Source organism: Eretmochelys imbricata, chromosome 1 (genome assembly GCF_965152235.1).
Source record: "Eretmochelys imbricata isolate rEreImb1 chromosome 1, rEreImb1.hap1, whole genome shotgun sequence".
Classification (NCBI taxonomy): Eukaryota; Metazoa; Chordata; order Testudines; family Cheloniidae; genus Eretmochelys; species Eretmochelys imbricata.
In genome coordinates this window covers 285984785-286007236 of record NC_135572.1, presented here as the reverse complement: position 1 = coordinate 286007236, position 22452 = coordinate 285984785, and the positions used below count along the sequence as shown (strand labels likewise).

The window sequence follows — 22452 nt, the reverse complement described above, 5'->3', positions numbered from 1 at the left end:
CCACCTTCCTGGGTCTGACCTCGGTGCGTTCAGCATCCTCTGCCCCTCCGTGTGCTTCCCACAGCGAGTCCGCCCCGGCGGGCTCCTGGGGAAGCCAGAGGGTCCTGCACCCCAACTTCGCAGTCAGACGTGACTCTCAGCCAGCCAGTAAAACAGAAATTTTATTAGATGACAGGAACATGGTCTAAACCAGAGCTTGTAGGCGCAGAGAACAGGACCCCTCAGCTGGGTCCATTTTGGGGGGCAGTGAGCCAGACAACCATGTCTACACTTCACTCCATGTCCCCAACCAGCCCCAAACTGAAAACTCTCTCCAGCCCCTCCTCCTCTGGGCTTTGTCCCTTTCCCGGGCCAGGAGGTCACCTGAATCGTTTGTTCTCCAACCCTTTAGCTCTCACCTTGTAGGGGGGAAGGGCCCAGGCCATCAGTTGCCAGGAAACAGGGTGTTGGCCATTCTCTGTGTCCAGACCCCTGCACACACCTGCCCTCTAGGGCTCTGCAATGATCATACACCCTTATCCCACCACTTAGATACTTAAGAACTGCATAGGGGAAACTGAGGCACCCCCACAATGTTCAGAGGAAACATTAAGAACAGTGCCACTTCGTCACACAAGGGTTGCTGTTACTCCTGACAGCTGCTCCATGGGCTTGATCCTGCTCTCATTGAAGTCAGTAGCAAAACTCCAACTGACCTACGGTGCAGTATCAGGACTCATGTGAGCTTCCATAGCTTTGTCAATCCCCGTTCTTCCAGGATCCTGTCTCTCTGAACTTCCTGGTGTTCTTTCTTGAATGCAGTAACTTTTTCCACATCATTGGATTGTTGAAGGCACTATGTTGAGGGGGCGGGAGGGCTTGCTGCTGCAGTTCTTAATTGTACTATTGTGGTGTGTTGTGACTGACAAGAATGCGATGCCATGTTCAAGGAACAAAAAAGCTTTTCAAAAGGAATATTTCTCTGAACTCCAAGTATGTCTCATTTTATTTCCATAGCCCTAAAATTAAGTTAATAAAATAGAGAGCTTACTACAACTCTGAACAATAAGAATCAGACAGCTTGATTTGGTAGCTATATTCTTGACACATAAATCACCATGCTACCTACTGTATGTGTCAGATTACATCTGTTATGGCGGGTATGATCACAACAATTCTGTGTCTGAGATGGTAACAGCTGGGAGAACATGAAGAGAGGTCTGATCATGAAAGAGAAGGGTTCTGTTTAATCACAAATACTTTTCATATATTTTGCACTAGCCAAAAGAACAACACAACCACAAAAACCTAAGCACACCATGTATGTGATTTTAGTAGTAAAATATCCTTGAGAATACAAATTCTTAGACCAAGTTCTTTGATGTCTGAAGTATACTGATTCTATAAGCTGACAACCACTATGCATTTTTTAACACTATAATAAATTCTGACCTGCAGAGAAGCCCTGCAGGATTGAGATTTAATTATGGCCATGCAGGAAGTAAGTAAATGTATTGGACCCGATCCTACAATCTGTATGATGACTTCAAAAGCAGTTTCCCCTGAGTACGCAGAGAAGGATTGGGCCCTAAGAAAATTTACACTCGCTCCTACAGTAGTTTTAGGTAAACTATTAGAACAGAAACTTAAATACTTCAAAAGGTAAAAATATGGGACTCAAACAAACCATAAATATGCCTATTTAAAATATACACATTTAATTTCAGAAAGTATAAGCATACATCTTTCGTTACCTCCCTCCTCCCCACACAAAGGTAAATCACCCTATTTTTATTATTGGTATTATACTAATAAACGACCCACATTGTGTAAAGTTGCCAATGATTACATTAAGCTTTTGTTATCTGTAAACAGATAAGGAAGCTAGATATTGTATAATTTCATGTTGTTCTTTCTTAGGATAAGCAATCACAAAGTAGAAAAAATCCTAGCTGAATTTTAAAAATAAAATAAAGATCAGTAGATGATTTTTCAGAAATACCTTTAAGACTAAAAAAGAGATTGGTGTTTAATTACATAGCAGACCCCCACCCTCTGCCCAAGCTTACCCGTTCTTTTTTCAGGCCCCAATCCTGCAATTCACTATATGTGAGCCCACCACAGAATCTGTGTACAGTGAACTGTAGGATCGTGTTTCATTCCTAATCCTGTTATTTCCAGTTATCCATGCTAATTATGTTTCTGGTTTTGTTAGCCATTTAGTATTAGACATGCTTTTCATTTAATTGGTCACTGCCAACTCCCTTAGGCCTAAAATGGCCTTTTAAATTAAATTCCTGATTAGCAACACAACATTGGATTTAGTCATTTAATTCTGTAATGTAAAAAAAATCCACCTTAATTATCATAAATGTACAGGGCATGATCTACATGCAGGAAATGCTGAGTGAATCCGGCGACACTCACTTCATTCATCTGTCTGAGTTAGTGCAGTGTGAAGTCATGAAATGAAAATGAGCTTGCTAGTCATCATCATCATCGGTGTATGCACAATGTGCCCAGCCATTTAATGGTGTCATCATAAGCCAGATGGAGATCCGGTATCTCACCGAAATAAACTGGTGAGCACTCAACAATGATATGCGACATAGTCTGAAGTTGACTGCTGCTGCATCACTGGCCATTTAAGGAGACTGGCCTCATAGTTGCCTTGTCCTGTTCAAAACCGGTTCAGAGATGACCACAGGTGCTTCGGTAAATCAAAAACCTTGTGGACAGATGGTTGGGTCAGCGATGAGAGAGTGATTAATGACTGGTGTCGTTGATCGCACATTGCACCAAATAGATTCCACTGTCATGTTCTGTGATGGCATAAATGCCCATAAAGGGCGTCAAGAAGACAGGTGAGCTGGTGGGTGGTCAGAGAGGTCTATGTACAATGGCAGATCACTATTCTCACAGATCTTAGCCAGCAGAGTGACAGAAACCTTTTCACAGCAAAGATGGGGCAGTGCTATGTTTGCTAAGTTTCGGTAGCCATGGCAACGGAGTTGCCCGTAAAGTCCCAGTAACAATACACATAGCTTTGTTAAGCTCTACATCCACCAGCCTCATGTGAGATGAACGACACCAGACAGGAGCATAGTACTCTACTGTTGAATAGCAGAGGGCAAGGGCTGATGTTCTAAGCATCTGGGTGCTCACATCTCAGGTTGAACCAGCCAATTTTATGAGCAGGTTGTTCTGAGTGCTGACTCTGGCTGCTGTCTTCCTCAAGTGGTTGTGGTACATTAATGACCTAGCCAATGTTACACTGAGGTGAACTGAGTTTGGATCATGCTGCAGGTGTTGGCCATTGAGGAAAACATTTAATTGACGCTTGTGCTTGCATTATATGGATGGAATACACTAGAAACAGTCTTAGAAAAGCTTGGCTGCAGGTGTCATCGACTACAATGGTCTGCCATGAGCTTCATATCTTTGTTCAAGACCTTGTCAATTTCTGCGAAGGACAGCTTGGAGCTGCAGCAGATTTCATCAGCATAGATAAACTTGCATGACAGTGTAGCTGGAAGGTCGTTGATGTACACATTGAACAGTATGGGAGAAATAACTGGGTCTCGAGGGAAGTCCTTGATCTGACTCTTCCAAGAGCTACAGCAGTTGCCCATGTGTACGCTAAACCACTTGTTCTGGAGAAAGAGCTCTACTACTTTGACCACCCAATGCGGAGCAACTTGAGAGAGATTAAACAAAAGGCCTCTGTGCCAAACTGTGTCATGGGAGGCAGTCAAATACAAGATGATGGCTCTCATCTTTAGATTTTGTTGAATACCATTTTCAATAAAGGTGGTCAAAGCCAAACCTTGATTACAGGTGCTGTGTCCTCCCTAAACCTTGCCTGCTCAACTTGCAAGACATTGTCCAAATCTGGAGCAATTTGTTGGAGACTCAAACACCTTGAAATTCACTACTAGCTTGCTAGTATCAGCTTACAGAAAAACTTCACAGGTACCCTTATTCCTTATGGGAAAGTACTAAATAGAGCTTTGTGGAAAATAGGATGAAATTTGAAGGAAGAACTATTTCCCTTATCAAAACTGGATAGTTTTAACAAAAAATTCAAATTTTGATTTTTTTGCATGAGCCATAACGCACTCTGAAAAACAGGACAGGATTTTAACGCATTTTTATTCATATTTAGGACGACATTTTGAGAAAAATATTGTAGAGGTTTCCTAATTCAAAAATTTCCAACCAGCATCGAACCATACAATGTTTATGCAAAGACAAAGCTTCGTGAACCTTTCCCAGCCACGAGGCATGCTGACTTACTCTGCTTACAATCTCATGTAGAGATTGCTCTAGATAAGCTAAGCTGCACAGCATCCTAGGAAAGCGGATTTCTATATGAACAGTTAGTTTGGAGTGGGAATCTACTCCATGCTAGCCTGTCATGGACTAACTGTGTGCGTGCATCCTGACACACATTAACAGTTCATTAATGCACTTTGATCTAGTCTTCTCTCAAATGGGACTATATCAAAGCGTGTTAATGAACTGCTAATGTGCTTCAGTGGGGTGTACACGGCATGTACCCTGCGCGCATTTACACACAGGTAGAGGCCTTGATGTGAATCATATGGCTGGAGGGCCAAACAGCCTGGTCCAGCTCTGGCAACCTCTCCCTGGACAAGCCTGAGGACAAGGGGCCCTAATGGTAGGCGGTGACTAGGTAAGTTAGCATCCCTTGCCATCCCATCTGCTCCTGACCCCCAATCCCTATATACCTCCTCTACCTTTCCCCCATCTCCCTGTATCCTAGCCCTTCTGCTTCTACAGGGTCTTGGCATCCATTTCCTTCTGTGTCCTAACCTCCCGCCCTCGCCTTCCTGTCCCCATCTCCCCACATTGTCCTATCCCATCATCCTCCCACCTCATCTGCCCCCAGACCCTCCCCAGGGTCTGACCTCCTCCTCAACCCTATTACCCACCACAGTCTGTCCCACTTGTCCTACCCCGCATCTGCCCCTGGGGTCCACTGCCATCAGCACCCTTCTCCAGCATCCTGCCCCATAGTCTTCTCCTTGTGCCCTTTTTTCCTAGCCCACCCACCCATCTGCTCCACAATGTCCTAGTCCGCCCCCACCCCATTTGCCACCTACTGCATCCTGAACCCCACCCCATCTCCCCCCAGGTCCTGACCTCCATCCCTACCACAGATCCAGACTCCAGTACTGCTGTATTATTCCCCCCCGCACCCGTTCCACCCATGTATTGCATAACTCCTGCAGCCTCATGTCAGGGACCCCCACCCATAGGCACTGACGCTGAGTGCTCTGGGGCTGGAGCACCCACAGAAAAAAAAAGTGGGTGCTCAGCATCCACCGGCAGCCCCGCCAATCAGCTTCTCCCCGTCCCTCCCAATGCCATGATCAGCTGTTCTACGCGGGGAGGAGGTGCTGGTGGGGAGGGGGATGAGCAGGAGCAAGAAGAGGCAGGGGGAAGGGGCACAAAGAGGCAGAGCAGAGGATGAGGCCGGGGGCAGAGAAGGGGTTTAACACACCGCGGGAACAGATGAAGCTGGGGGCCATGCCCCCACCCCTCTGTACTGGTGCAGCTCCCCCTGCAACCCAGGGTGCCTGCTTGGGATGGGGCAACAGAGCCCAAATGGGGGGCAGATGAAGTCCCTAGCCTTGAGTCCCAGTTTATGGTGCTCTTGAGTATAGACCCCTAATGTGGGGTGGGGGTGGGCTGCTGACTCCTTGGAGCTCAGTGGGAGTCCTTCCAGGGAAGCCTATCGATGGGGGAGCAAGCTGCTATAAATGGGTAGTAGGAAGGCAGAGGCATGCTGATGTTCTGTCTTGGACAGCAGATTGTTTTGAGCAGCCTCTGACCTCATACCAGATGACATTTCCATGGAGAGAGAGGAGAGTGCAGAGGAAAAGACAGACTTCTTACTAGTAATTGTACGTCAAGAGTGTGGGATGCTTCCTCTCGGCCACTGCTGAATTTCAAGTACCTTTGAGAAAAGCCTTTGCTGTTGGGACTACACAGCTGCTCTCTCAAGAAAGTGACCACGTGGAACCAAAGTTATGAGAGGACATGCATCCATCAACTCCCTCAATTTACACAACTAGCTGCTGGAGTAGGAACCTTTGCTGGAATAATTCTCCACTTGGTTATGTTTTCTTAAACCAAATCTTTTAGCTAGTTACTGTGGTTTTAAATATGGATAGTTCAGATAATTTTGAGTACAGTAGTTTGTTTACCACAAACACCCTTTACATTTCAAGACCTTCCAATTTTGTGCCCTATGGTCTTCTTTCGCTCAGGTACGTCTCTCAGGTACTTTGGAGATGATCATTCCCCACAGAGTTGTTTCTCATGCAAAGCCTTTTAAGCTCTTGTCAGAAAGGAAAAACATAATTAGCTCCAGCCCCTCCTGATGATGCAGGCATTATGAGATAGACCATCCAATCTAGTCTTAGGTCATGGTCCCGTTCCTATGCAATGTAAGAATAGGCCTTTGTCTGCATCAACCTAAAGCTCACCAGCAATGAAGGCACCTCTCACAATCAATAATATATTGAGGAAACCTCAAAAAAGAACTTTGCATTTCTTCTCCCATGCCAGGTGGCACTCATCTGGGCCAGGTCCCCAAATGAATCCTACAAAAAGGAGCATTTTAGTATGAATTCTTTCTGGATATTTACTCACATTAAAACCCGACCATATAATCTGGTATAAATACTGGGCTCTCCTTCCCTGGGGACTGTACCTTGATGCAGTGGGAAGACTTTTGTGTTCAAGTGATCTTGAGAGTTTTAACTCCTAGTAGACGTCACACAAGTCAGACAAGTCAAAGAGAAGGGACTAGATGAAAACCAATTCCCCGGTGCTCGCGATTGGGTACTAGGGTGTTACAGATAAAAAATAAGGTGGCCTTGGTAATACTGACCGGGGAAGCTTGCACAGCACTTGTCTACACTATATGAACACTATCAGTGCCTTTAAGTACATTAATGCAAACCAAATTTGAAGAACAAAAATAAAGCATCAGTTTTTAACTGAGCACAGAATGAGATTTGCATTTTATAGTGATGGCTTTATAGATTTAAAGGATTGATAGCATCCCTTTGACAGTCTTAATTATTCTCTATTATTTATATCCTTGACTTCACAAGCAGTGAGTTAATGATAAATGGCACTAGTGGTGTAACTGACTATATGCTGCCTTTGTAAAACAATTGCAGAATTCAGAGAAATATTATATTACTCTGTTTATGTAATATCCTATTTCATAACAATGGTACATTTGCAACATAACTTTTCAGAAAAAACTATTAACTCCCATTTATAAACTCAACTCTATTGCTCTTGAGAAAGAAAAACAGCAAAAATTAAATTCCACAAAAAGGATTAATAATTATCTCAGAGTAATCATAGGATTATTCTGTTGGTCCAGTTTCAGACTCTTAAAGCTGATGCTCATCATACTTATTAAATTTATCTCTACTAAGCAAGAAATGTCTTAACAGAAACAGGTTTTCAACAAATAAACCAATGTATTTGCATGGAATCACTTGTCTCTCTGTAGATCTCATTGCATGTCTTCACCCCCTTATTACATGTATAATTTGGTGGTGAAAAGGTAAAACTAAAATATCCCCGTAAACGTAACTGGTATGAATCTGATAAGTCTTTGCGTGATGTAACATGCTGTCAAAAAAACATCTCTAAAGAGACATGCACAGGGATATAGAATGCAACAGAGCACGGCTATAGTAAAATAAGATACCCCTGATGAAATGTCATGTGACAAGTAGTAACAAAGTGATAGGCACTCATTTGCTAGTTTGATTTTCTTTATAATTCTGCATGCAAATTTTTAAAAGTAAGTTAGTGAATTTGCAACTTAAACAATCAGAGCTGGAGAGGTAATAGAACATTTTGTTCTTATACAGGAAACCCAAGTTCATAAGCATTCTCAGACAGTCTACTCCAGGTAATTGGAGTGGTGGTATGATAATTCATCATTTAAAACACACCTCTTTCACACTGATCCATACATCACCCTTGACAGCAGCCTACACAGTGGTAAGCTTTGCCTTCCTAGAGGAAAGATCCCACAGGGACAGCTGTTCTTGCATAGTAGACAAGTATTACATGGATAGAACAATTAATGAACGCCCAGGGGAAAGTAAGCCATACCCTAAACCCCGATATCCTAAGACTGCCAAAAACAGATTTTTGTTTTAACATTCCTCCAGTTAATTATCCCCAAAGCCATTACATTCATGATTTTTATTAGACTGATTCCATTGACAATTTGTCAACTCAGGAGACATATCAGATATACTGCTTCACATGTCAAATCACATATGCTTAGATGCTAGAAACATGTCAAGTTTTCTGGTTTCTTCCCCCCTTCCCCATGTTTCAAACGAATATCCAGGGACACTATTTAAGGAAATAACATTAATAAAATTTTATTTATAAAGCACCAAACCCCGCTAATGCTCCTATGGTGTTGTATAATATAAGAAAGAAACTTCTTAAAACTCAAACAGGTAGATTTGCATATCCAAAGACTAACTTTGTCTAGACTCACTTTAAAACTTTCTTATCTTGAATTTAAAACTTCCTTCTTAAATAATATAAAAGCTGTCCATTGGACCAAGTCCAGAAGACCCTATTTAATGTTATTCAATATTTAGGCAAACTACGATTGTTATTTTTATTGTGACAGTGCCTAGGGGCCCCAAATGAGATTGAGGATCCATAGTGCTAGACACTGCACAAGCACATTTATTTCAATTTATAATAAACAAACGCCCTTCGTCCACAAACTTTGAGCACCCGGACACTATTTAAAATTACTAAATAAAATGCATTACAATCATATCATCCCAACTGCAGCAGCGGCTCAAATATACCACCCCCATACATTGGACAAAACCTCCATCTTCTTCCAAGAGCAGGTGAAACAAACCAGCCCTGCATTTTGTCCTAAAAGTCATCAAATCCAGGCTACTTTGGACCAGAGGCAGAAGGGCACTCCAGAGCCCTGGGGCCTATTGAAAACTGTGACCCAAGAACCACTTAATGGCAACTAGCAAAGGGTTACAGAAATTTCATGTACATCCTCGTTCACCAAAGAATGTCATGTGAGGTCTCAAAAGAAAGCCAGGGACAAGGGTGCACCTATTGTTAGAAAGAAAGGGTTGGCATCGCCCAGATGAGAGTGCTTGAGTGGCTAACAGTTTGGTAGTGTTACAGAGCAAGACCACCTCACACTGGAGGCTGGGGGTAGCAGGGTGATTCACAATCCCGAGTACCCTAAGAACAGTCACAAGAATACCCTGCCAGCTGATGAGGGATCTACCGTGTGCACCTCTGCTGACTGCAGCTGTGGCATGGCATTACAGAGGGAGAAGAGGTTTCTCAGGGAGGCTTGTCCCAAGCCATTTAGGGATTTATAGGTCAAAACAAAGACCTTAAAACCTATTGAGAAGTCCACAAGCTATAAGACCTGGCCCCAAAGCATTTGCAATCCAAATAGACAAGATAAAGAAAGGGGAGAGAAAGAGGTTAAGTGATTTACCCAAGGTCATACAGAGCAACCACGAACTGAACCCAGGTCTTCAGAATCCCAATCCACTGTCTTAATCACAAACCCATCCTTGAAGTTAATGGCAGTTTGTCTAAGTAAGTACCTAAGGTTTTGCCCTTTATTATTAATGATTTTTTTTACACTGCCTCAAAAACCATAAGACTCTATGTGTGTTACGTGTTAGTACTGTTTAATTTTACTATTATATACTTCAGGCTTACTAACCAGCAGAACATAACTAACAAAAATCATTAGTGACTTAAACATTGCCACATGAAATAATAATGTACAGTAGCATTCCAGGAGAATGGTGTGTTTTATAAGTTTTAAAGTTACTTAAAATAATTTCATATTATAATCATTCTTCCAGGTAACAGAGATGGAAGAAAACGTTAACAGCATTAGTGTGTTGATAACTGCCCTATCTGGCTCATCAATCATACTCAAAGCCGTGTTTGAATGTATTCACATACATTAAAATGTTGACCTGAACACTGAGCCTCTCTCTTTATCAGTTATCAAATAGTGCAGTGTAATCAAAAATGGCAAAGCCAACAAAATATCTCGTATTTAAATTACTGCAATAGTAGCCAATAGAGAGAATCTGGGAGGGGAGGGGAATGGGTGAAGAGAGAGAGGTCCAGAAAGTGAAGGAGAAAGAAATGCAAGAACGAATAGGCATGGGGAGAGGCAGAAAGACTGTCCTTTTCAAACAAGTGCCTCTTTTCAGTCACAGCAGTAGGGGCCTGGTGCAAAACTCATTGTAATCAATGGGGATCTTTCCTTTGACATAAATGGACTTTAAATCAGGCCCGAGGTGGTATCTCAGTAAATGCCAAGTCAGGCACTGGGAAGTGACAGACAGAAGTGATAGGGAGAGTAGCCTCTAAACAAATGGATACTTTTAGAAACAGCACAACTTTTTATAATAAGACAGTCATCTGGCCTTCCAGTGAAACGCAGTGTGAACCAAATTCACCTCTGGTGTAATTCCACACTGGACTCAGCACATCTAATCTGTTGTCTGAAGCATTTCAGCTATAAGATTCTTATGCCAGGAACTCTTGCTTCTTGCCTATATGGCATTCATGTACAGCACTGCTAGTGTTCAATAAAAGGGACCAAAGTGTAGCTGGGACAATGTCCATACAGGAGTATTGGGGTACGGGAGGAGAAGTCCCTGTAGGCTTTGGGTCCACATGTGGAGGGTAAACAGTGCTGAACACCCAACCCACTACTTCTTCCTCATTCAAGCAGGTGCAAATGGTCAGAGAGGGACAGGGAATGGCCAGAGCCTTGCAATTTCCCAGCATGTTGGCCAGCGTAGTTGAGCCAGTGGGTGACGGTGGGGGGAATAGTAATCTGCCAGTAGCAGGTTACTGCCCAAAATGATGGAATTATGCCTGAGACACTATCCCTTCTCTAAAATGATTCCACAATGTTTCCGTTTTTCAAACCTGTTTTAATGGGAAGGAACCCTATCCACCTAGATTTTGGATTCAAAATGTGGAGTAAATTCAGCTTCTTTAAAACATCACCTCGTCTTTTCTACCCCGTCCTCATTCAATTTTTAATTTAACTGCAATGTCAAGTGCCAGACAAAAAAATCTCTGCCAAGCTTATGTTGCTGGATCCTGTTGAGACCTTAAAAAGGTTCCAACATCTCTTCTACCTTCTTTTCACTAGTGTCCATTTAAAAATATTTCACTAGGCAAGTCTAGAGATCCTGTACTTCTCAAACTACCACTGTTCCACAGAGCACATTACAGGGAAGTGGGGAGAGGGAGTGAAGTAGTAATATAAAGAGAGAAAGTTAGAAGAGACTGAAGCAACATTTTGCTATTGACTTCAGGAGAAGAAAATCAGTTCCAAAGACTGTAGAGGAGTACTTAGAGGTAAGTGTGACTGATGGCCTTTCCCTCTGAGCAGGATTCAATTCAACCTCATCTCATTCACTACCATAAAGTTCAAGTCCTGCCAAATATATTGCACTTGGTTGAAGCAATCCTATTTGTAAATTACTAAGAGGTAATAAATTGTAACCCTTCAGTCCCAAATTCAGAAATGATAGCTTTAAGGTCTGAAGTCATCTCTTGTTGATGATTCCAGCTAAATTCATTATACATGGGGTATTATATAAAAACCAAAAATTTTTTGTTATGTTTTCAGACACTCCATGGAAAGGTCTGAGATTTGAATTAATCTTAATTTTTGTTCAATTTTTTTCTTTTAAAATCATACTACTTTCTGACATTCTAAGATTTTAGAACAATCCACTAATTAACAATTTTTTTCAAATTTCTTTGAAAAAACCTGATCTGGATTTTTGAAGTGAAGGAAATTAGTACCCAACAGAAACACAAGTCCTATTAATATGTACACATTTATGAGTACATTTTCAAGTACACTATTTTAAAGTAAGACATACAGCTGGCTTTCCATATTCAGTATTGCTCTGGAAAGATAATTAAGAGCCTGAGCCAAAGCCCATTAGAGTCAATAGAAAAACTCCCATTGACTTGAATGAGTTTCAGATTAGGCCATAAAACCTTCCGGTGTCTCCCCTATTACAATACTCCTCAAGAATGGCTCACCTCTCCAATTCATCTGGACAGAGTGAGGCTATGAAATTCCTTTCAATTGTGACCTAAAGCACATTTGAGCCATAGTATCCATAAATAAAAGCCTAATATATTATAGGATGATTTTCAAAAGGCACACATGGGAGTTAGGATTTGGGCGTTTAACTCCCTTAGGATCTTTTGAAAACTCCAGTCTTAATCCACTGGCCATCTAGCCACAATCCTATATAAGATCAACAAAGTACTGAAAGACCAAATGTGTGCATCAGTATCCTCAGCAATAATAGAACAGAAATGGATGATCTGTACCCTCTCCTGAAATGGGATGCTGCAAATATGCCAAATCCATCATGACAACAACTAAGTTCTTACATCCCTCCAATCACTATAGATCTTGAGTGCCTCAAATGTGGAACAAATGGAAGAATTTGTTCAACAAGTTAACTGAAGAGGAGGCTGGAAGATTTTTATATTTTCAAATGTTGTGGTATGTACTGCATCTCCTCAACAAGAGGCTGACTTGTCACAGCACTCTTTTACGATAGAAATAACTAAGGCTTTGTCTGGAATGATAGTGGCATGTAGAGTACAAGCCCTACATGTGAAAGACAGGCTTCATACACCTTTGTCACTGTGATGAATAGCTGCATGTGGCAGTAGGGAAAGGCTCCGGCAGCTTCTTTCCCTGCTGTCTCTCTGCGGCCAGAGCCTTTCCTTGCTGCTGGAGCCTTTCTCTGGGCGTGGGGAAAGGCTCTGGCAGTAGGGAGACAGCATAGAATCATAGAAGATCAGCGCGCTGGCTCATCCATGCAGCCTCCCTGCTGGAAAAACAGGCCCAGCGCACAGCCATGCAGAGACCTGGTAAACGTGTCCCAGCGCTGAGCTGGCAGGCCATGCCTCTGGCTGCTCCCAGGCTCACGGCAGGGCTGCAGGACACACAGCCATGACACTACACTGCTATTATTAGTGAGTACTAAATAGCAGTGCAGACGTGGGAGGTACTGCTTGGGCATATAGAGAGCTGTGGAGGGTATATTCTCAGGTTCAGGTGTGTAGGGCACTCTACTTGCCAAAGTCATGTGTATCATCATCTACACTACTATTTATAACTGGCATGTAGTGTCTGTACTCTATAGGCTGCTGTAAGTGTAGATGTACCTTAAAAAGTATCAGTTGTACTGTCCACACTTCAATATAGACGTAAAGCTAAACTCTCTGTTGCACTGTCAACATTTAGCTTGTTGCATGCAATGTAGTTGTAGGTGTGTTGATCCCAGGACATTAGAGAGACAAAGGAAACTGCACAATACTTTCAAAAGACAAGCCTGGGAGCTTAAATTCATAACTCTGCTAGGCACTAAAAAATGTGGACTGAACAGAGACACTGGATTTATGGCTTATTACAACCATCTACTACCCCCTAACCTCCCTTTGTTTGCTCTGTGACTGCAAAGGTGTTAACTGGCCACCCTGCCTTAAATGGTCCCTTACAATATGTGCTAACTACTTATGCTGTTCCACTTTACATTTTGCTGTGATGCTCAGAATACATTTCCCAGACCTGAAGAAGAACTCTCTCACCAACAGAAGTTGGTCCAATCAAAGATAATACCTCACCCACCTTGTCTGTCAAAATGTACCACATTTAACCACCCATGTCCTTTTGCTGCTCCAAACATCCAGTATATTGAAATCAGGTTCCATACAACAAAGACTAGGGCTCCTAGGCACTACAGAGATAATAATATATTTTTCTACCATGTGTAAACTGATAAGCAGTGCCAATAAAATCATATCACAAATAACCTACCTTATCTGTTAGCTGATCAGCTCATCCTCAAGATAGGTCCTTAATTTGATATGTAAGTACAAAAATATGTTTTGAAAAACTCATTTAACCAAAGGCAGTTTTCATTTTTGGACAAAAATATTCTACTATCAGTGGCATGCAGCAAGAGAGGAAAAGATAGTTCCTTCTTCTTGTTCATTGTAATACACTCAAAGAATTCTATTGCTACATCCACCCATGCTGATTTGGCAGTTGGGAGGGGGGAGGAAGGGGAAAGCAACAAACAAAGGGTATACTGTAGCCTGAATATCTCCCTGGATGGTTCTCTACTCTCAAATTATTCTTAACTCCAATTCTGCAGGTTTACCATTATAGAAAACGAAGGGTTTTTTTTATGTCTTCAGTTGGGTATTTTATCTGTTTCAATTTCTATGACAAAAAAAAGGGATGTTGTTTCTGATATTTCAGGTCACAGGTAGCCCATAAAGAGGATGTGATGTAGTTTGTTGATAAGGCATGCTTTAAAGGGGAAAAAAAGATGGCAGCTGAAAAATCTATGAGATTTTTTACATTCATAATAAAATATGACAGGGATTTGTAAATTCTTCTTTTCCGCCTGTATATTATTTTGTAAGTGTTAAGAACTGAGAAAGCAAAGCTTCATTGATAGATGTCTATGGATTATTGTTTATAAAGCTCTCTCCTTTTAGTGATGTCATCCTTTGGCAAGGTGTAAGGTGGGAACTAGGCTGCAGGGAGAGCCCATCACATATCTTCCGATAAATAAATGCATCTCTCTCTTTCTACCTCTCCCCCTACCCCCACCCCGACACCATGGTCTTAAGTTGTCCTCATGCTCAGAGAAAGGAAACTACTTAGCTTCAGATTTAAAATAATTTAAAATGGTGCAATTCTCTGTTGATTGTTTTTTGAACACTGTGAATATAACAGACTGGAAATCACTTATCCAAAGCATGAAAAGAATGCAGCATATTCAATATTTGAAGTGAATACATATAGTAATATTACAGTTAAATTCTAATGCAACATTTGTGCACACCAGAAACCAGTGTATTTTTTATACCTTACTAAACAAAGATAATCCTCAATCCATCAACCCTGGAAATAATCTTCTCCAACCTCTTTTTCCATTAATGAAAGTAAGAGCCATTTGGGTTACAGAAATAAAGAGAAACCATACATTTATTCTGTCTATCTTAAATATGTAAATATTCTAGTCCAACAATCTGAAAGGAAACAAAATAAAGCACAAGAAGCTATAGTATATAGTTTCTGTTTGGGATAGATCCTTATTTTTTTCTTGTTAATTATTCAAACCTTGAATCAAAAGTATGTGCAAACATCTCACAAATTGACATGTGAAAAAGCCATCCATGGAAAAAGTTATAGTACTAGAATTTTCACCAATTCATGCACCTTTAACAGTTTTTTATCACAGCTGACAGCAATTAGGAAAAGGGAAAGGGAGGAGACTCAATCACATATCAGAAAATGAATAATTTCTCTGTGCAATTAATGTTGATCCCAAAAGCAATAATTCATAATAAACTGTATTCACTGAAGATACTGATGTGGTTCTAGGGTTAGGTTTTATATAGAGGAATTATTGGAAGGCCGAAGGAATCTTCTTACACACTCTTCTCAACTGCCTGTAGAAATATGTTTTCTTGTTTTATATTTGGGATTATTCTTAGTGAGTTCTGCAGGCACTGCACAGCAGTGGGCGGACTATGTGGGAAAGCATTGACAGGCTGCAAGAGGACTGCCAGGGTCTGCATCATCCAATCCTCTCTCCAATAGAGATAGTCCGGTTACGGAGCGTAGAACTCCAAATAGTGCAGTGAGCTCAGCTGCCATTCTACAGCTTGGGTAAAGTGAAGTTCCTCACACCAGCAGAATACCTCAGAACCACTTATTGTAGAATACCCTAGCCTTCCCTCAAGGAATGAATTTTGCATAGGAAATGGCAGTGAGGAAGCAAGAGAAAATTACGTATCACTGTGCTGAACGAAGAAAGAGAAGGCCAAACAGAAGCAAATATGAATCAAAAATTGCAATGGTGTTTAATTAGTAACTTGACATGCATGTAGTTCTATCTGTTTTGCCAGAGGCTCCAAGAAACAATGTTTGTTGAATTAGCAGCTCTATGGTCAAACTCTTTCTACTTCAATACCTGCTTTGCTAGTACAGATCATAATTGCATTTTACTTGAGTTCAGTTGTCTAGCGTTAATGTTTAATTTCAAAACAATTTTCTTTTATTTCTTTGAAAACTCCACTGAGGAAATGGACATACTCTACTAGCTTGCAAAGGTTGATATAGGTTGTTGTTCATCAAGTTGTCCAGCCAATTAATAAAAAGCCTTATCATGCCTATGGATGAGACAGGAAGGCCTGTTGTACAAGATCAAAAGGGCTGGGAGTGAGGGGGCAGTGAGGGAAGTGGAATGAAGCTGCCTTTTCACCCAGGAATTAAAAATTGGTTTAGTAGTTGGAGAAAAGGTCAAGTAAATGAATTCTTTGCCTCCCGCCCAAGACAATTTCCTCTCCTGATTTGGCCTTCTATTCCCTCTGCTGTGGCCTCTTCTCATGAGAGTTACTTTGGTCTGCAGAAGACTATTCTCCCTACATAAGACCCAAGCCAAAGTGATGGGAACATACAACAATGCTTATTTATTTATTGCCTGGTGTTGAGGTGGCCTGGAGAATCACCTATTCTGTTAATCAGAAAGGAGCACTGAGCAATGGTTTTCTGAACAATCAAGTAGAGAGAATGAGAACTGGAATTGTTAGCTAACTTGGACACTTCTTCCTAGCCAGAATGGAACTGTCAGTCAGAGAAGCATCTCTACAGACTATACTGTCCCTTTGAAATATCCTTCTTGGTTGAGACAGATAGCAGGGGAAAAACCCACTCCCCTGATAGGAAGTCAGGGAATGCATTGAGCACCCTGATATCACTCCCCCAGGAGTCCAGTTGCAACACACAAAAGTCAGGTTTTAGGGGAGGAGCACAGCTGAATATAACACCTAAATTTGAGATCATGGGACTTGCATTGCTTATGTGGGAAAACACCCTTTTATGGTACAGCTGCATCATCAAATGGCTTCATGATTTAGGAGGCTCAAACCCTCTGGGAAGCAGCATTTGTGTAGGTAAATTTGAGCTGGATTTAATCCTAAATAATCTGTTTGCAAAAAAAGAAAATAATGCTACCTTCCTCAAAGGAGAAATATACAAGATTTTAAAGAACTTCACAGTCCTAGTGTCACATTATATTTCTGAAATTTCTTCCAGCTGTCATCTACACAAATCTGTAGTAAACCAATTCACTTCAGTTTTATAAATGTTTTCCGTTCTATTTTTCAAACATTCCTCTTCCTTTTAGCTGATTACTTTCACCGCCACCTCCTTTGAGATGAGCAAGATATCAGTCCAGACTCCTTACCTCTGGAGCCTGGGTGTCAGTCTGATACCCAGCAGTCCCTGTCCCACTCCGCCACCCCCATTCGGCTAGAGAAACCTTTTAACTGTTTAGTGTCCTTTTAGAGCTGTTAGTTCCCAGCCTTAGCAAAATGAATCTTGTTACTTTGCTGGCTCCTGGAAGTAGTATATCTACAGTTTAAAATAGCTCAGGCATTGTTTCTAAGCCCCCTTCAAATGTTTACCAGGAGGGTATTTATATAAAGCTATTGTATTGCCTTTCTGCTAGTTTCCTAGTAGTCTTCCTGGTAAACTAAATCAACATATGCATGCCGTAAACATTCTAAAACCCCCATATAGCTACACAGCAATTATCTTAATAAGCAGGTCACATACAGTATTAATGAATTACAGATCAGCCTTACATCCTTCACTCATGCCTCAAAAAAGTTTAAAATGATATATTTTATATGCTCATTCTACTTCCTGTTCAGCCATAAACCGACTTTTTGTTGGACTCATAATCCCAGAATAAGAATTTGAAATGAAAATTGACACACAATTTATTAGACCCGATTTACATTTTGATTTTAACTGATAAACACTTTGTGGAATTTATCAGCATCCTCTTATATCAAGCTTCAATATCATATCAGAGTCACAGAGACAAGTAGCTGTCGTCAAGCAGATTCAGGAACATTCAACCTGATATACGTGATATTGTATGTTCAATTAATGATAGTTATTGTTATAGTTCTGAATTTTAAATATATATTGCCCAGTTTTCGTATATCTTTCTACAGTACATCATACACTAGAAAAATACAATCCCTTCTGTATTATCATTTTATTCCATAAAGCATGAACTGAATTCTAAAGATGTACCTTTCTGTATAATCTGTGGACGCTAAGAATGTCATTATACATTAGCAACATTATGTGTAAGATCTGTTCCTCAAACCAAGCAGAAAGCCCCTTTTAACCTGAAGTCCATGTCTCCTGTCAACATTAATTACACAAAACCCAGAAAAATTAAATCAATTTCCCCATAGCCACTGAAATCTCTAAACTTATTAAAATTTACCTCTGTATTACCTGGATTTTTGACCAAATAATTATATTGAGTACAATTCATAGGACAGACTTAAGTTCAATACATGGTGTCACAGTTCTGGGTAAATGAACATGTATTCTTCCTCAGTGATCCACTGAGAGCATCCCACTTTAGGCTCCCAGCTCCTCAGCCAGCACCTCTCTTGGGCAAAGACCTGTCTTTTTGTCCCACCTGACTGAGATTTTAAGGCTGCAGCACAGCTCTCTGGGTTACACTGCGATATCCCCAGCAAGCCAGACTGACTAAGCAGGCCAGTGCCTCTACTTTGCTTTCTCTCTGAAGGCTATGACCAATGTATTGCCCACACACAGCTCCTTCTAAGCAAACATATTTATTTCTCAATGTGAAAGCATTACAGAAAAACATACTAAAAACAATAAAAATCTACACTTATGCTAAAAAGCCTTCCAAGGGTCACCCAACAGTCTTAGGAGCCTCTAGCAGGTCAAGTCCTTCCAATCCATCCTTAAGAATTGGGTCCCTCACGAATTGGACAGAGTGAATAAATTGAGCAACTGTCTTGTCAAGCTTGAACAAAATAGAAGTATTGCAAATGTTAGGCCTCAAACGTCCATATGCTTCAAAATGTAAGCTTTGCAAAAACAAAGCTTAAGCTTGTGGCTTGTGGTCAGGGATGCGCTGCAACCAGATAACAATTTATGCTGACTACTATGTACTTATCAACCCCAAATTACTCACATTCAAGATCTAATTGGCTACAGAAAATAAATAGGCCTAAATTATATGAACAACTAACAACTGGACATAAAAATTAAATATGCATCAATTATACAACTAGGGCAACCACGTAAACAATGTGGCCCACCCTGATTGGTTGGTCTGTTCTAAAACACGGCCGTCAGACCAGATAAAAAGAACAAAGGTACGGGACTGTGTGTGTGTGTGTGTGTGTTTCGGTAAACCTGACCCACACCCCCTGAACCGAAGGGACGTGCACTTCTCGACTGTCTGTACCTGGCCAGTGCGGAAAGCGGCCGACTGACGGGTAACGTATTTTCGGACGAATGCAGGGTAAGTCTATGGAGTAAAGAAGTCTGGTCGCTCAAGCTGAATTGATCATAGTTGTATCAATACTGTAGCATAAAATCAATAGTAGATGGCTGCTGCATAATAGCTTTGCATGTATTTGCGCTTGTCTTTAATATAATCTGTCTTTTGTATTAATTCTTACTCAGTGCTGGTATTTGGTTTTCCTTTTCTTGTTTTGTTTATGCTGTTATTATAGTCGAAAATCATTAAAAGCCTTTCTTGAGAATAATTAGTAGTTCTTACTTATTTTATATGGACACCACTTATCCTCATTACATCTGTGCTGGGAAGTAGTGAACACCCCAGGGTGAAATAGGGCCCCGAGGCGTGCCTCCTTCTTCCTTTATCTCCACATGGTGTCAGCAGTGGGATGATAAAATCTGGGATAAGAGGATGCAGTCAGACACTTAAACGGTCTGCCCTGAGACCCGTAAGCCTCTAAAGACTCTGCAGTATATTTTTGGGATAAGGGGATGCAGTCAGACACTTAACCCATCTGCCCTGAGACCCGTAAGCCTCTAAAGACTCTGCGGTATATTTTTTATTCGGGTGCCCTGTCAGATACTTGTCTGCCAAGCTGCAGTAAAAGACTCCGGTGATACACACTACAGGATACAAGGACGTGGTTCACATTTTAAATTTCGGTACTGGGCCTTGATCTCAAAAGCAAAAGACAGCAGTCAATGTTTCCAAACATGTGGTTCTGTCAGTCTGGTTCTTTTTACGTTGTCAACTCATCTGTTTTAAACCCCCAGGTCACAGTTAGCAAACCTCTTGTATTTCTACCTCACACCTTCTACCTGACAGCACCTTCTTGGTGCTACTACAATACATTCTTGCTACTTCATTAAGAAGGATTTCACCCCTCCAGTGTCATAATTTACTGTGCCGTCTCTTTTAATCTACGGTGAAAATGTTAGCGTCAGTACAGGTTATAAAAATTGTCTTGTGCTGGGGTTGATCTTGTCACTGTGCATTGGTATTCTTCTCTTTGATTTATGGTGATAATGACAGTGTTCCCATGGGTTATAAGAATTGTCTTGTGGTGAGACTAGTCTTTTCACTGTGAATCCACATTCTCTAATTGAGTTCAGGATCTGACCCAGGAATTATTGCCGCCTGTTTCTTCTCTGGTCTTTGGTTTTTGTTTGAGTAATTTGTTGTCTTCTTAAGCACTGTTTTGGTTCCCGGTAGAGAGAGTATCCTCATAGGCAACTTGACGATCTGGTTCTTCCATTAGTAGAACTAACCTCAGAAGGTCAAACTCCTGCCTTTGAGAGGATGGCGGTATAAATGCCGAATTATTGCTTGGTAACATTATATCGTAATACTGGTAAGTGAGCATTCATAGGAGACCATCCTATATTAACTTATATTGCGGGATATTGCTAGGAACTTCCCCCTCCCAGATCCGGAAGGGAAAAAATCCAAAAATACCTAGGTTCTCCAGATCCAGTACCCCTATCGCTCCTTGTAGAAGTCTTTGCCTCCAAACTTGAGAATTTATATTCCACACAAATTAACCAATTTCACCATAGAAGGACAGTAATTTTCCTCCAGTAAAAATGGATAAAGCCCATAAAGGAGATGCATTATCGGTCCCTGCAGGCCCTGATAGGCAATGCCCGTACATGGGTAGGTTATGAATACAGCAAACACCCCAACTGGGCTTTTAGTGGAACATATTGCTTTCCATTACAATGAAAATCATGGAAATATACAAATAAATATTCAAATTGACTATAATTTTGATCTTACCAAAATGCCTCGAGAAACTGTAGCAATGGAGGGTCAAACTTCCAACATGAGGCTTAATTGCTTGCATAAGACAGGAACCTTGGCACCCTGGGAAATTCGCCCTACCACCTGTGTTAATTTTAATGAACAAGGTAAAATTCCTGCTGATGGTTCTGCCCACATGCTATTGGAAGGTCTAGGGAAGGTTTGCAAAGTAAAGGCAACTGTCCCTGAGAATCTTCAATGTATGGACCAACTTCTTCAACCATTGGTCCTAAAAGAATTATTGTGGGATAAAAATAAAATAAAAAAGAAGGGATTACGTCAGTCTGTGTTGGACTGCTTGGCGTGTTTAAGTTCCACTATAATTAAACAGCGAAAAACCATTCACTTGCTGCTTCAACCTCATTGTGCCCTGTCCCCTCCTCCTGTCAAGTTTGAGGAAGGAGTCCACCTCCTCCCTACAGTTCGCCGAGGCAGTTCCCTCTGCTCCACGTGTACCTCTATATCCTGTAATTGCTACCAAATCCAAAAATGATGGTCAACAGACCACTATAATCACTGAATGTAGGACCTTCACTCCTGTTGAGCTCAGAGACTTGCGGGCCAGAGTGTCTAGGAAAGGTGGTGAACCTATTTGGAAATGGATAATGTGATTATATAAGGAACATAGTGATGATTTTCTCACTATGCTGGATGCCCCCTTGGTGTTGACTTACCAGTCCACCGGGGGACTAACCGGAGGCAACTGGAGAGTAAAAGTAGGCCAGAAACCAACCTCGGTTCCTGTCATGGCCTTGGCAATGGCTTGGACTAATACCCAGGGAAAGAGAACTAAGCCAAACCCGGAGGAAATCCGAGACTGAGAGTCAATGTATGGGTACATTTTTTTAAATATATTTCTCAGTATAAGAGATAACATTGACGGTACCACTGGGTGGCGAAATGACACTTTTATAGAAACACAAGCCAGGGTAGTGACTCCAGCTACCACTTGACGTGTGGCTAACTATCTGTCAGACAAAATTAAGCGCAAAAATCTGAGGCTGGAATCTGTTGTTTTAGGGTTAGGTGGACTCACCTTGGAGGCTCTGTCCTCCCACCAAATTCAACGGCACCAAGAAAATGTAACTAATCACCCCAAACCTTTAAAATCAAATCCCTCCATAAACCTTAGACA

At 41.3% G+C, this 22452-nt stretch overlaps 1 protein-coding gene across 3 annotated transcripts in view; it reads right to left on the bottom strand.

Annotated features, from left to right (window-relative positions):
• The window catches only part of PPFIA2 (PPFI scaffold protein A2), a 578892-nt gene that overhangs the window by 381603 nt on the left and 174837 nt on the right, over nt 1-22452 (bottom strand). The window contains exon 5 of one of the 3 annotated variants that reach the window (XM_077807711.1): nt 22000-22006. The exons of the other annotated variants lie outside the window; for them this stretch is intronic. Coding sequence (XP_077663837.1) covers nt 22000-22006 — 7 coding nt within the window. The remainder of the gene's footprint in view (nt 1-21999; nt 22007-22452) is intronic. 3 annotated transcript variants of the gene reach the window in all.